This window comes from Triticum dicoccoides, chromosome 6B, assembly GCF_002162155.2.
Source record: "Triticum dicoccoides isolate Atlit2015 ecotype Zavitan chromosome 6B, WEW_v2.0, whole genome shotgun sequence".
In the NCBI taxonomy this organism is placed as follows: Eukaryota; Viridiplantae; Streptophyta; class Magnoliopsida; order Poales; family Poaceae; genus Triticum; species Triticum dicoccoides.
In genome coordinates, this window is record NC_041391.1 from 707386193 (window position 1) to 707401457 (window position 15265).

At 39.8% G+C, this 15265-nt stretch overlaps 1 protein-coding gene and 1 pseudogene across 1 annotated transcript; both read right to left on the minus strand.

The window, feature by feature from the left end:
• Positions 1–1568: 1568 nt before the first annotated feature.
• Positions 1569–8413, minus strand: LOC119326783 (oligoribonuclease-like). Its single transcript, XM_037600390.1, has 9 exons — positions 8124–8413; positions 7527–7699; positions 6382–6492; positions 5365–5441; positions 4798–4879; positions 4657–4712; positions 3326–3412; positions 2473–2563; positions 1569–2002 (listed from the first exon to the last, which is right to left on the minus strand). The coding sequence occupies exons 2-9, from the start codon at positions 7648–7650 to the stop codon at positions 1881–1883; spliced, it is 750 nt and encodes a 249-aa protein (XP_037456287.1). The 5' UTR covers positions 7651–7699; positions 8124–8413; the 3' UTR covers positions 1569–1880.
• Positions 8414–14522: 6109 nt separating this feature from the next.
• Positions 14523–15265, minus strand: part of LOC119321751 — a 7283-nt pseudogene continuing 6540 nt past the window's right edge.

Sequence of the window (15265 nt, forward strand, 5' to 3'; positions counted from 1 at the left end):
CCTGAGGGTTAATAGGATTGACAGCTTACTATTATCAAGTAAACAACATGTGCAGACTTGGAAACTAGGGGGAATAAAACTTGAAAGTTAAGCATGCTCAGGCTGGAGTAGTGAGAGGGATGGGTGACCGGCCGGGAAGTTAGACGATGTGGAATGATGAGCGGTGATTAGAGACAAAATCGTCACATAATTCAGAAAAAAAATCAATTTTTGTTTCGAAAAAAAATCAAAAAAAAAAATTATCCTTTAATACCGGTTGGTATTTTTTAAAAAAAATCCAAAAAATTTATCTCGTGCCACGTGGTGGGCCTTTAGCCCCGGTTCATGCAGAACCGGTACTAAAGGGGGAGGACCTTTAGTATCCACCCTTTAGTGCCGGTTACAGAACCAGGACTAAAGGCCCTTACAAACCGGTGCTATAGCCCAGTTCTGCACTAGTGGAATATGTGTTGAGAGGGTCACTTGATAGGCGGATCTATTATCGCCACAACAACGCACCTCCTGATAGGTACACCCAGTGTAGGATCATTCTTGATATAGCTATAAGGGCCTATGTTATCTTCATGAGGAGTGCTTGTGAAAAAGTACTCATTCGGATATCAAACCACAAAAAATTCTCTTGGATGACAACTTTAATGCTAAAGTGGGTGGTTTTGGACTACGTAACTTAATACCGAGAGAGGTCAGAGCAAAGTAGTGACTGAGAGAGAAACACCAGGATATTTGGCACCTAAATGGTTAACGTCGAGGATCATTAAAAAGTTGATGTCTATAACTTGGAGTTGTTTTCATGGAAATAGAAAGTGCAAGAAAATATATTGACACCTCTGAGCCGCAGATCCAAAGTATTGCAACTTGCAAGGGAGGGAAGGGGGTCCGTTCGCCGACTTTGTACACAAGGTGAGAGGCCAATGTTTCCCCCCTTGAACATATAAATATATTTTGCTGGCAAAAATAATAGTCAACCAAGAATTCTGACATCTTATCCTCCTATTTTAAAATTCTCAAGTCAAATCAATTAAGATCCAATTCAAATTCATATAATAAAAGAATAAGGAAACACTCCCCAGAGAATCTATCTATATAAAGATAAAGAAGCAATCGTGTTAGGAAGCAGGTCTTTCTTTGGCCAAAAGGTACTTCAAACTTGGACGAGCAATGGTTTTGACCTGATATATGAGATGGTTTTTTGTATATATGCAAAGATACAAATGTAAAGATGGCAGGATCCAGCACTGCATCATGTGGGTCTGGAGTTTTCACGGGTTGGAGTCTTCTATCACGAATTATAATTCAACATGATCATACATAATCTTCTTCTATCATGAATTAAGCAACCATGTTAGGAAGCAAGTCTTTCTTTGGCCAAAAGGTACTTCGAACTTGAAACGAGCAAAAGTTTTAACCTGAATTACAAGATGGTTTTTTGTATATATGCAAAGATATGAATGTAAAGATGGCAGGATCCAGCGCAGCATCATGTGGTCTGGAGTTTTCACGGGTTGGAGTCTTCTTCTATCACGAATTATAATTCGACATGATCATACATAATCTTCTTCTATCATGAATTATATAACAAGTGCTGCAATACTTCAGTTTAGACGAAACAATTCACTGATACAGTACAAGTGCTGCATATCAAACGGCCTTTACAGGTTTCAGCTCCAGGGGTGAGAGTGAGAAGTAAGAATATGTCATAGGTGGAAATATCCAGACATTGATCAACACGTTAGGAGCTACGGAATACGACAAGCTCGCCTCGGAGCGAGGCATGGATAACTTGGCCTAGAACTTACTTTCCAACCCTGGCTAGATACTCATCGATGATCAACTTGCTGTGACATATCCATTACACCCTATCCATGTCGCAATGAAAATGACTACTTTTTAGATTTCTGCGGTTTGAAGATGTTGCCCTTGTAGTATTTCAGTTCGGCGATGCTCTCTTTGATATCGTCCATCGCCCTGTGACTTTTTCCTTTCCTAGGAGTTTGCTTCCTTTCTGCGAATGATAATGACAAACACACGGTTAGATCTCGGCCACATCAGGAAAGGTCTCAGAGTTAAACTCATCCTACTCGAGAATGTAAACATATGTTAGCACAAGGCTAGTGGGTACACTCCAAAGCCAGTGGGTACCATAGATGCGATTTTTTTTTGTTCCGTATTTCCATACAAACTCTAAATGTACGACTATACTGGTGCTTGAATATGGCAGGAACGTCAAGAATACAAGGCTTTGTTTAACTGCTGAAATTGTGTATATTGCTTATCCACGGCGATTGTTTTAATTATTTTATCTTCTTCAACAAAATCAGAAATTACTCATATCATTTCAAACAGATGTAGCAGTTGAGGGACCATGATTGAAACAAGTGCAAATAGCAAATGGATCAATGGGATAGACAGGAACAAATTGGCAACAAGCAAGCATAATAATAAAAAAATCAGCCTTCTACAAATTTTGTTTACCTTTAGGGTACCACCGGGTGCACAAAGCCATGATACTGCTCACATCAACAATCACGTGAGAGAAGATGGCTGCAAGCCGTGGCAAATACTTCTGCTTAGGAAAAAAATAGCAAATATATTATTTATTATGCACCAAAAGCTAAAGGAATACATCATGTTTAAACTGGAAAAAAGATGTCCTCGCGAAGGAAAAATTGAGCACATTGTATATGTAACAAGGAACAAACAAATTATTTTGCACGACGATAAATGTGGAGACATGGATATCAGTGTAGCAAACAATTATCGAGCACTGTCCCAAATAAGGCAGTTTGATCTAATACCATATAGTTTACAACTATATTTTTTCTATTGACTTAATGAGCTGATTTATAACAAGCCGAATAAATAACACAAGAAAATCAACTAAATTTATTTTCTGAATTGAATGAGACCATTATCGAAGCAATTTTGAATGAGCCTTTTTCACCCTGAGTGCAAGCCTCCCCGCATTTGGGAAAACCAAACCGAATTACTTGGATTTTCAAATTTTGAAATGAGAATATTGACCAAACAATCCTGAGATTGCCGACTTTTTTTTACTTCACTCAAACAAAAAGCACAAGCTTGAATTAAAAAAAGTAGGATGGAAATTCTAGTTGACAAGAAATATAACTCAGTATCGACAGTTATTCTTTGTACTGAAACTGTTAATCCTGCTGGAGGATAAAAATATTTGTAAAAGTGACCAGTCCTGCGTTCATGGAAAACAAATGTCTTTCCTTAATCCTAGCTGCATGACTATTCCTGTCTGTGTGACAGTATATCAATCCTAGTTACAGCATATCAATCCTAAAATACATTCTTTACTGACCTTTAAAAATAGTAAATCTACGTAAACTGAATTCCCAGCTATTGATGGAGTGTCTGAACCTACATGCTTCATGAGGAAGTCTAACACCTGCAAATAGGCCAACAGAAACTTCTATCAGAAACCTTTGGCTATTTTTATTTTTGTAGCAAGGCATCAATATGTACTGTTTTACAGTGCATAAATGATTAAAAACTGTATGACATATCATTCTAAGATGTGCAAGGAACTGCTGTATCAATTGGTGAAGCAGAAGCCTTATTCAGAGAATGAAACTTAAGAGCTTGAGAAGTGAGAACTACAACAACATTCACGGATATACTGATAAAGATCATGCTGTAACATTTACACTTGCAAAACTTGGTGTAGCTTGAACAGTGACTAGTATGCTATTCAAACTATACCAATCAGTTTGTTACTTTTCCTTTGTGTGGGATGTATTTGGTCATATTTTTGCAAGAAACCTTGCAAGCATAAATGTTACAGCATGATATCTATCTACTCCCTCCGTCCCACAATATAAGACATTTTTGCAAACTATTTTAGCTTGCAAAAACGTCTTATGTTATGGGACGGAGGGAGAAAAACATATAAACCTTTTGCAACATTTTGGAGTGGAAAAATGCATTTTGAATATAGGTGAATTGCCACCTACGTGCAGATCAGAGTTTTTGCAACATATGCAATTTTTTGCTAAAAGGGGAGGCTTGGGATTGCAGGATTTGTTTGTTGGATATATGTATGTGACATATCACAAGTAACAACTGCAGTGTTACAAAATTGAAAGGTACAGCAAGCTCACAATTTGGGGCATCCACTGGTAATTTCCTAAATAAAAATAAAAAATAAAATGGCAATTGGCAATTCAACATTTTACAGAAAAATATTTAATCATCAAATGTAGCTTACTAGCGTTAATCAGAAATATTTTTTATATTAATAAATACTCCCTCCGTACCAAAATATAAGACGGTTTTGCAGTTCAAATTGAACTACAAAAACATCTTATATTTTGATACAGAGGTAGTAAGAAAGAAAACAATCTATAATGATCAACTTAAATCATGTCAACACTGCCGGTTCTCATGATAATGCCATCATGTAAGAAGGCAAGTATGTAATGAGTTAAAAGGGCACATGAAAATAAAGTTATGTAAACTGTAGAGATTTTGAATAGCAAATGGCACTGAGAGTTCTGAAGTAGCCAGACGTTAAAGTGCAACAGATAGATAAATGAACAAGATTATGGAACCAGCTGTGAATACTGTAACGCCATGTTTGCTACCAAATTTTCACAAAAAGGTGATGATAACCATAAAAATCAGACAACATACTTGTTTCTCCGCGTCACCCTCAGAAATCTCACTCTGCAGTACTCTCTCTGTCAATCCTAAATAAGTTCAGGGGCCATCAGATTTATATTTAGAGAACAATACCCAATAAGAAATGTTATTTGGAAACTAAAGATTATTTACCACTAGATGCATGATGGGTTTTACACCATTCATTCATATTATCTAAGCAAGCTTTGCTCTGACATATAACCAAGTTAGGACCCTGCAAAATGACAACAATTTGAACTTCCCGATGAGATGATGGCAGACAAGTTATTCTACACTGAGATGAAGCATGAAGCACTATTTGCGCTTATTGACATGATAAGTAGAAAACCAGTGTACTGATTTTGACATTAAATATTTGTGCTATTACAAATATCATATTCCACATGGATCATCAGCACTCCATTTGCCATTAAATACTTCTTATGTTCAGGTCTGAGCAAAGGGTGGGTTTGGACTTGTATTGTTGAACAGAGGGAGTACTGTCTAGATTGGCTGGATAAGATATATATTTTTCCAAACTGCAGTTTATGTAACACAGCTACTAGGAACAGAATTAGTAAAAAAATAATCTACAGAAAACCAGAGTAATTCACGGGTGTTCTCCGAATATTCCTGTAAGCAGAACTAGTTACAAAAACACCATGATATTGTACATGATCTATGTAGAACGAACTAAAGGTAAATGATTTCAATAGCCACCTCTATTTGTTTTGTAAGTTTACCATCTGTTACAATGCAAGCTATCTCCAATATCCGATCTTTTGAAATATCCAAACCTACACAATCCAGTATGAGTGTGCCAGTTAGTCATAATTTTATGCATAAGATAAAAGGTAACAAAAGAAGGAATAGATTCCGAAACTAAATTTGATTTATCTATCCATCAATTTTTTTATTAAAAAGTTATAAAAATTGAATAAATTCATAGCAGTAGCAACTATAATCAGATCAGAGATCAACGTATTTAGCAATCATCGTCGAACTTCCAGGATAAGAAATGCCCTTCGATGTTTCAGACCAACTCAACAAGTTGTTTGGGGCATTGGAGATAAATAATCTGTGGTTTGCAATTTTGTTCAGTTGAATCCCAGATTGTAGTTTGGTTAACTAAAGTCGTGTATCAGTAATTTGAAATATGTTTGTTTCACCATGAGCCACCTAGTTCGACCATTGACTGCAAGTTAAACCAGATGTCACTCCATTCTTAGCCACTAGAAGAAAGTAGAGAACCCTTCTCAAAGTAAAATAATGAGACGCAAAGAAGACACTGATATATTTCAGAAGGCCTCCTGAACTACTCTATGACCTCATACCCTTCCATTTCCAGTATTTACGATTTGAACTTACCATCCAAGTATGATAATTGGATTGAACAGATTGGACTATTCACTGTCCTGCTGAAGAACTTCCTACTGAGCTACTGGCTACCAGACATTTTCCATCATTAAGCAGGTCACAAATAATTGGGGCTGTGATTTGTAAGTGGCCATATCACAAATTTACATCATCAGCACTCTGAACTATTATTTCGTAGGTGCAAATTTTTAATAGTCACAAACATACCAAACTCTGTGCAGAAAATTAATTATTCTGAGGCAGAATAAAACAACACAAACTGTTACGAACAAACAAGTAAATGAAGGCGGAACATCAAAAATAAATTCTCTTATTATGTATTAATAACATAAAACAAGTTGTGGTAACTGAATTATTCACCAGTCATTTCCAAGTCTATCCACACTAAAGGCATCCTGTAACCACCAGATGATGATGCAAGAGCTGCTCCATTATTGCTTACAACAGTTGTGTCATTTTGCACGCCTTTATCTGCATAGTAAATGCAGTTTACAACCCCATTAGTGACTACGGCGAGTAGGAACAGAAATATTATAGAACATAAACATGTATATCCCTGGCTCCATCAAAGGGTTTTTCAAGTAGCCATATGTACCTTGAAGACAAAATCTAAAGAAAGGGGATGCCCATATCAGACAGATTGAAATTGTGATCAGTATGCTGGTGAATACGCTTGAGCAAAAATGTCACACTACAATCTAGTTAAAACTATTTTCAGAGAACTGTAGGGGAAGCGCCAACAATGAACGGAGACAAAATTGATACACTGCACTAAACAGTGGCGGTATGACCTCTTGCGGCAATGGCAACTCTCCCTGAGTCCCTGGTCATGACAGTAGTTACCTAATTCGTTCCAATTTAGTTTCAGAGCCAACTGCTGCTCCGGCCTCAATGAGCAGCAGGCAGCAGCTGGGATTTCAATCATGCTATGCCTTTACCCATGGCAGTGGCATACCCAGGCACGACGCATCCGGAAGTGGCATAACCATGTGAGGTCATGGCCCACAGATTATCGTTCACATTTGCAAATGTTGCAGATGCACACTTAAATGATGGGATGGATATTATGTCATCAAACCACCCGACAAGCTTCTTTAGAAAATGAGCCACCATCCAAAATGCGACATGACGGCCCAAGCAAGCATGGATAAATTACAAAGCAGAAATACAATACATCTCATCTTTTCAGAATAACCACTCCAGGAAATTAAACAGTGAATGGCCATAAAACAGAACGTCAATTGAGCCCAGGGAGGCATTATCACATCATAAGGCAGTTATGTTCTTGGCAATAGTAGCTAAGCAATAATCTATTCAATACGGGTAAAAACAGGCCAGTGAATCAAGGTAAACTACAAAGGAAGTAGCTGCTTCAACTGAAAATTGCAGGGATAATAATGAGCTACGCAATCGGTTCTCCATGCAAAAATAGGGGGGGAACAGTAATCCATCTAGTGTAATCTAATATTTTGGAAGCTACATCCGAGAAGAAATGGGGTACCAACCAGGTTTGCTGGCAGCAGTTTCTTCTATACTAGTAGAAGATGTTTGGGTCACTTCGCTATCATTCCCTTCATCATCTTCGCCAACCAGATTAAGAAGCGAGAACATGTTCTCAGGCTTACTCATTTTCCCAATTCCCTTATGTCTGTGTCTGGTATAATCCAAACACCTATTCCTGTATCAGCCAAGCACCCAACTCCTCAATTAAAATGAGACTTTGCATAGCAAAACAAAATAAAATACAGGGGCGGTAAGATAATACTAATATGCATCACAACCCAACCAAGCAGAGCTAGTGTGCACCGAACGAAAAGGTTAACAGGATCGATGAAAGAGAAAGCTGATCATCTGCACCATTGGTTGCCCCTCTTTGCACTATCATGTCTAATTCCCTGGTTTAATCATTTGCCTTTTCCTAATTATAGTATAGTACACATTTCCCTTTCTTTTTTCCTAATATCTATGTCGCCTACACTCTGTTTCTCTACACCTTAAGAGTCGATCGCTCTTACTGCTAGACCTAGTTTTGACCCAAGCCAAGCCAGAGAGAACCGACCTCGATGTCTGTTTACCCTATCCCCCAATCGAAGGAAACGAACCTTGTGCGCGGGCGCCGATGGGGATCGGCCGGAGGAGGAGAGCGGCGAAGGTGCCGCGGGCTGCCGCGGCTGGGGCAGGAGGAGATGCCGGTGGAGGCTGCCCGGAGGGGGAGCGGACGAGCCGCGGCTGCTGCGACTGGGGCACAAGGAGACGCGCGCCGGCTGGAGGGAACACCGGTGGAGGTTGGCCGGGGAGGAGGAGGAGGACCGGGGCGTCGATCTCGGGCAGAGGAGCGCGAGGGCTAACCGGGCTGCACCTGCGAAGCCGAGGCGGCGGCGGCGGCGGCGGCGGGGGAGAGGATCGGAGGAGGGGATGGGACTTGGAGCGAGACTTTTTCTTTTTTTTTCTTTCTTTTTAGCCAAAAAAATAAAACACATTTTTTGGTACTCCTTTTTCACACGTTTTGAGTAAAACCAGTCTTCACACGTTTTCAAGTCCTTGAATTTAAATTCCAATCCGATAATAATAAATCAAATGACGCATGTAGGATCAAAATCCTCTAAAAATTCCATGGAGTTCTTTTTTTAACCCAGTACAGTCGAAATCGCTCACATACACGAGCATACACTCACCCCTACCCTATAAGCACATCCAAGAAACTGAGCTGGCACATCATCTTAAGATTGACGGAAATGCCTCCTTCCATTGAAGGCACATCGCTGGAAGGCATAGAATAAATCCAGGAATAAGTGAGCACCAATGTCAAGTCTGGGACTTGAACTCTGATGAGCATAGGATACGACGGTTCTCCTAATCATCCAGCCACGGGTTGGTTCGCTCCATAAAGTTCCATTGGAGCCAAAGAATCCCTAGTTTTCTTGTTGTGTATATAGTGGGTTGTGTTTTAGGTCCGACTAGGTTTACAAGAAAAATTGTCAACAATTCATTATGATTGTGCAACAAACATTAGAGACGGTGATGTTTGGCGGTGGAGAAGGTTGGGATTCAAAGAGTTTCCTTTTTGTTGACGGTCGGCACACCCTAGGGCGCATGCCACTGGTAACTTGTCAATATGAATGACGTTTGCTAGACTGTGAACATCAGTGGTAATCCATTACTAGTGATGTGCGATGAACCTCGCAAGTCATAGGTATGACACAGATTATGCGGCCAGTTGCGCACACCACTTCCACACCACTGGCAAGGTCGGCACAAAGAACAATCTAGAGTGGCGCCCCACCCAATAATTATCCTCCCATTTTCATTCTTATCCATTCTACCTTGATCCCCAAACCCTAAAGGCACCACTCTTATTCATATAGGGTCATCAGTCATCACCATCAGACAATTAAAAAAATCTATGTAATGATCCTCAAGCCAATGATTTTCTTGTCACACGCGGTCCTTTTGAACTGGTGTCTGGCATTCGTCTTCGTCGGTTCGGCTCCTTGTCATCTCAGAGGAGACTTGTGTGATCTCATATTAGGCGAGATCAATAAGATTGATCTTTTTGAAAAAAATACATGTTCAAACACTTTCAAAAAAAAACTTATACACATCAATATTTGATGTATAATCTCAAAAAGTTCAGTTCCTACTTAAACTTACATCAATAGAAACAAAAAATATAAAATTGGATGTGAATAGTGTCAAAGCTGCCACTATTCACATTTGAATTTGTCATATTTGAATCTCTAATTGTACATTGAGTTTTGAGCTGATTTTTTTCAGAGTTGTAGACATACCCCCTAGGAATGTCGTCGAATAATTTTAGATTTTTTTAATATGTACAGTTACTTAATTTGGTATAGTTACAAAGGTAACTGTTGAATCGGCACTAGTTACGAAAGGGGAAATAGCTCAATTGGTTATTATACTATATTGTCGAATAATTTTAGATTTTTTAATTATTCGATGGTGATGATCCTACATTCAATCGAACAGACTGAAAATTTCAACCAATGGTGTGCTGATCTTCTCCTCCTACCTCCTAAGCTCTGCCTCAAAATGAAAAGCAGAAACTGCTATTACAAGAATTCGGTTTGAGTAGGGTGTTCTTTGCTGGTGTGTTAGGAGAAGACAGCTTACCATTTTCAGAGTTGGGACCTCCCTGTTCGCAGCTTCGCCTCGACTGAGGATTGCTTCCTGTTTTCCTTCTCCCAAAGAAGAGGATAGAGGAGGAGTGGAGGACACCATCTGAATCATTGCATTTGTGTCACCTATTCTCTACTCTGCAATGCATAGGTTAATCTAAGACAGACCTATACTTTGTCACATTACTATGTAAGATGACCATTAATATTTCTTCAGACAATCTTATTACTATGCACGCACTAATTAGTGTTAAATCTCAGATAACCTTTAATTACAGGATATTAGTTTTAGGATAAACATTTTAGAAAATAAGGGTGCAAAAATTTGTGGTGAATGGCTCACACAATTGTTTATTACTATTTGTTGCTATACATTATTTTCCAGTTTTGTGCACACCCCTTCAACAAGTATTTTGGAGCATATGTCCCGCTGCAACGCGCGGGTAATTATGTAGTTCTTAGAGTTCTAAGTAGTTTGATATGGCCTCTAGACACCCTTATGAGTAGTTGCTATCAATCTTGCAAAGTTTTGTTGACAAAAATTTTGTGACCCAAAAATTTCAGAAAATTGTACGCGAATAAATGTGTCTTTTTGGAAGGAGTTCTTCAAGGAGGAGGTCCTCGGAGGCATCATCGAGCAGTAGCTCAATACGACGGTCTTATGTTGAGCCAAGTGCAAGCTCGATGCGGGATGCCGCTATCAAATCATGCTTATGGCCATGTAACCAGTTCATGGTTAGTGCAGGTATCAAGGAAGAATTTGAGGAGTATGTTCACAACACCGAGCTTGCTCCTTTTATCGAAGATAAGTGCACCCAGCATCTCAGTCTCACAGAAACATTCACTAAGAAATTTAAGTATCACCCTCGTGAGTCTAGAGTTTCATTTAGCCTTTATGATCTTCCCTTTACCATGTCGTTAGACGTGTTCTATGATGCGTGCAAAACTTTGTATTGGGGTTCGCTGGACGAACTACCAAGATCTGAGTATGAGTCGTTTTTAACTAGTCTTTGTTACGGTGAGGATAGAGGAGTGACTCAAGGTAGAATAAAAAGTATTCATTTTTCATCCATCCATTACTTTGCACACTTTAATGGCAAATGCATCATGGACAAGAAAGATTGCAGCATACTGCGTGCCCCTGAGTTGAGCCTCATACACACTGCCCAAACAGGAATTAAACGTTATAATCTTGGAGCGATTGTTGCACGGAGATTGCAACATAATGCTTCCAGTGTTTACTTTTATGGTGGAATTTACGCTTCCTTAGCTAAAAGGTTGCGTGTGTCACCTTCACTAGTAGAAAAAGGGTCTTTAGTCCCGGTTCATAAGGGCCTTTAGTCCCGGTTCTAAAACCGGGACTAAAGGGTCGTTACTAAAGCCTCCCCCTTTAGTCCCGGTTCTTTCACGAACCGGGACTAAAGGCTCTCCACGTGGCCGCTGCCTGGAGGTCCACCTTTAGTCCCGGTTGGTAACACGAACCGGTACTAAAGGAAATTTTATGATTTTTTTTGAAAAAAAAAATTGAATTTTTTTTTGATTTTTAGATTTCTGAATTATTTTAACCTCTAATCTCTAATCTCTAATCACCCCTCATCACTGCTCAATTTAACCTCTAGTCTTTAATCACCCCTCATCATTCCAAATCATCTAACTTCCCAGATGGTCACCCATCCTCTCACTACTCCAGTCTGAGCACGCTTAACTTCCGAGTTTTATTCTCCCTCGTTTCCAAGTCTGCACTTGTTGTTTTCCTGACAATACTAAGATGTCAATCCTATTAACCCTCAGGAATTTAGCTTGAGCATGAAGTCACACATTTCACTGTTTGAGTTTGAAACTATCGTTCTAAAAAACAATAATTATTTAGTAACACTAATATTTCTTGAATAAGTAGTTTGACCATAGTTTGACCACAGTTTGACCAGATTTCACCAGAATTCAAAAAAACTAAAATAATTATTTAGTAACACTAATATTTCTTGAATAATTAGTTTGACCACAATTTGACCAGATTTGACCAAAATTCAAAAAAATAGAAACAATTATTTACTAACACTAATATTCTTGAATAATTATTTAGTAACACTAATACTTCTTGAATAAGTAGTTTCACCAGATTTAACAAAAATTCAAAAAAAAATTGAAATTTGAGCATAACTTTTTTTCCTTTTAGAATTTGAGAATTCAAAAATTTGCAAACAGGCCGTAGGCGGTCAAAATCGGATGCGGATTTTCATGCTGAATATTTTGATATATTATACGTTTTTTCTGACATCGTATGCAAAAATTATAGCCGTTTTACATTTTCGCTATACTTTTTGCAAAACATGTCCAAATTTAAGTTTTTAAATTTTCCTAACTAGTACATGTAGTAACATAACTACATCTGGAAGGATTTTAATTTTTGAAGTTTTTATCATTTTCTTTTGCTTTTTACAAAACTGAAAAGGCGATCCACAGGGGGGTAGAGTTTGAAAATGGGACCTTTAGTACCGGTTCGTGGCACGAACCGGGACTAAAGGTCTCAACCCAATTAATACCGGTTCGTGTCTCAAACCGGGACTAAAGGTCTAATCTTTAGTCCCGGTTTGAGGCACGAACCGGGACTAAAGGGCATCGCACCCTTTAGTCCCGGTTCGTGTCTTAAACAGGGACTAAAGGGCTCAGGTGAACCGGGACTAATGCCTTAGCCGCACGAACTGGGACCAATGCTCACATTAGTCCCGGTTCGTGACTGAACCAGGACTAATGTGAATATTGCCCTGGACCAAAGCCCTGTTTTTTACTAGTGCTTGGCCTAACGATCCTATTCTACCTACCCAGTACTTACACTTTGAGGCCATGAAGTGCCATAAGTTTCTTAAGGGCACAATCACTAATCATACTTACAACTTGAGGTTCAATAAAAAACCAATTGTACCAATTGTTTTGCCTGCTCCTGCTCTCTTTGATTATCATAGTAAGGGAAGATATTACGTTCTTGAGGGCGAGGCCCGCGCGTACAATGCAGAGATCGAGGCTGCTCCAAGAGCCTCCGTGGGCTATCATTCGGATTATTATCAAGGCTATGGTGATTACCAAGCTAGCTAGGCCAAAAGCCTAACCTTGGGGGAGTACGTATTTCAACCGATATTTATGTTCAGGGTGTTTATATCCTACTCATGCTAGTGCTCAATGATAATTATTCTCAATGCATGTTTATGACCGTTTTTTCTCTCTAGTTGGTCGGTTCTCAATCTAATTTCTAGTCTTCACCTGTACTAAGCGGGAATACTGCTTATGCATCAAATTTCTTAAACCAAAGTTATTCCAGATGAGTCCATCATATCTAACTATATGTTGTATTGTCTTGCCGTTCCAAGCAAATTTGCATGTGCCACCTCTAAAATTTCAAATCAACATCTATTTTGTGTGTCTGGACCGCTCATGGAGCGACAAGGGGCGGTCAATATCTTCCATGCTAAGAGGATTATTCTCATAATGAGTGTTTATTCAGTCACGAGAGGGGCGGTAATAGGGATGACCAGTCCCGAAATAAAAAATTGCAAATAATTAAACAAAAATCCCCCAAGACCGTTGTTGGTATGGACGGTAACCGAGGATTCGGCTAGCTGTGGAGTGTGTTTGTTGGTGGAGGGGGAGTAAACCTTACTTTTATCGCTTGGGAACTGATACGTCTCCAACGTATCTATAATTTTTAATTGTTCCATGCTGTTATATTATCATTCTTGGATGTTTTATAATCATTTTGTAGGAACTTTATATCATTTTTTGAGACTAACCTATTGACATAGTGCCTAGTGCCAGTTGCTATTTTTTTTACTTCACAAAAATTTAATACCAAACAGAGTCCAAACGCATCGAAACTTTTTGGAGATTTTTTCCGGACCAGAAGACACAAGATGGGCCAAATAAGTACCAGAGGGGTGCCCCGAAGGGACATGACCCACCTGGGGGCCTAGGAGCGCCCTGGTAGGTTGTGCCCACCTCGGTAGCCTCCCTCACCGCCTCTTTGCTCTATAAATACCCGAAAAAAACCAAAAACCCTAGGGGAGTCGACGAAACACAATTCCAGCCGCCGCAAATCCAGAAACCACAGATCCAGTCTAGACACCATCACGGAGGAGCTCATGTAGCGCCCAAGATGCGATTCTATCCCAATCATGTGATGAATTCATGATTGGGGCACAACCTCGGCGTGCCCAAATTCATGATTGGTTGATGGGAAGAGTCTGGTCTGCCTTCTTTTATTGGTTGATTGGCAGAAATCGACAGCCTTACAAGTGAGTGCTATCGATAGCCAGCCGAGGGGACACATAGAGAAATAATATGGAGACATGCATGACCAACTGGACATGATAATGGTCGAATCAGCTAGAGCTACCATAACAGTCTCTTACATGCATGCTCATCACAGACACGAAACTACTATGGTAATTTTTCTCATCAAAGCACCATGATAAGACAAGCGGAACAAGAAAGTGGAAAATGCAGGCTACATGACAGGACAAGAACCAACCAAATTAACCCAGCAAGCCACAGCCTGGACGATGCCTATGCCTAGCTAAGGGATGGATGCTCAGTTCAAGCCACAGCCCGGCCGGCTTCACTTCTTCTGCACCCCGCAGTCTGGAGAGTTTGGCTGCCTCGACGCATCCGCGCTGTTGAAATCGATGGCCAGCCCGACGGGGCTCGACGACTTGCACTTGTGCTGCAACACCAAGGACAAGACACATTGTTAATGATGCATGTCAATGTAGCCAGACTGACAGCTCATCTACTGCCTGTGCTGTGCGTGTGCTAAATTGAATTAAATCAGTACACACTTGAGCTTTTTATGGTTGGTTGGTTGGTGTTTTTACCTTGGTGGGATTAGTGGCAGAGTGCTGCTCTGTTTCAGACCCATGCTTCTGCTCCTTCTCCAGCAAGCACAACAGCCTCTTGTTGGCTTCGTCAAGAGCTCTCTTCTCCTCGAATAGCAACTTAACCTTGAATGAAACACGCAAGAAACGTCTAACCATCAGAACCGCGGTGGTGTGTTGTATAAATCTATTGATAAAAGTCGCAGGTGCAAAACATAGGTGTTGCAAGGATAAGAGAGGTTC

What these genes read in the sequence shown, in the direction of transcription:
- LOC119326783 (XM_037600390.1), bottom strand. Translation starts at nt 7,650, where the DNA reads ATGAGTAAGCCTGAGAACATGTTCTCGCTTCTTAATCTGGTTGGCGAA. An exon ending in TAGATTTACTATTTTTAAAG is followed by an intron (nt 2,564 to 3,325) that starts GTCAGTAAAGAA and finishes TTTCCTAAGCAG; the next exon opens with AAGTATTTGCCACGGCTTGC. An exon ending in CACCCGGTGGTACCCTAAAG is followed by an intron (nt 2,003 to 2,472) that starts GTAAACAAAATT and finishes TATCATTCGCAG; the next exon opens with AAAGGAAGCAAACTCCTAGG.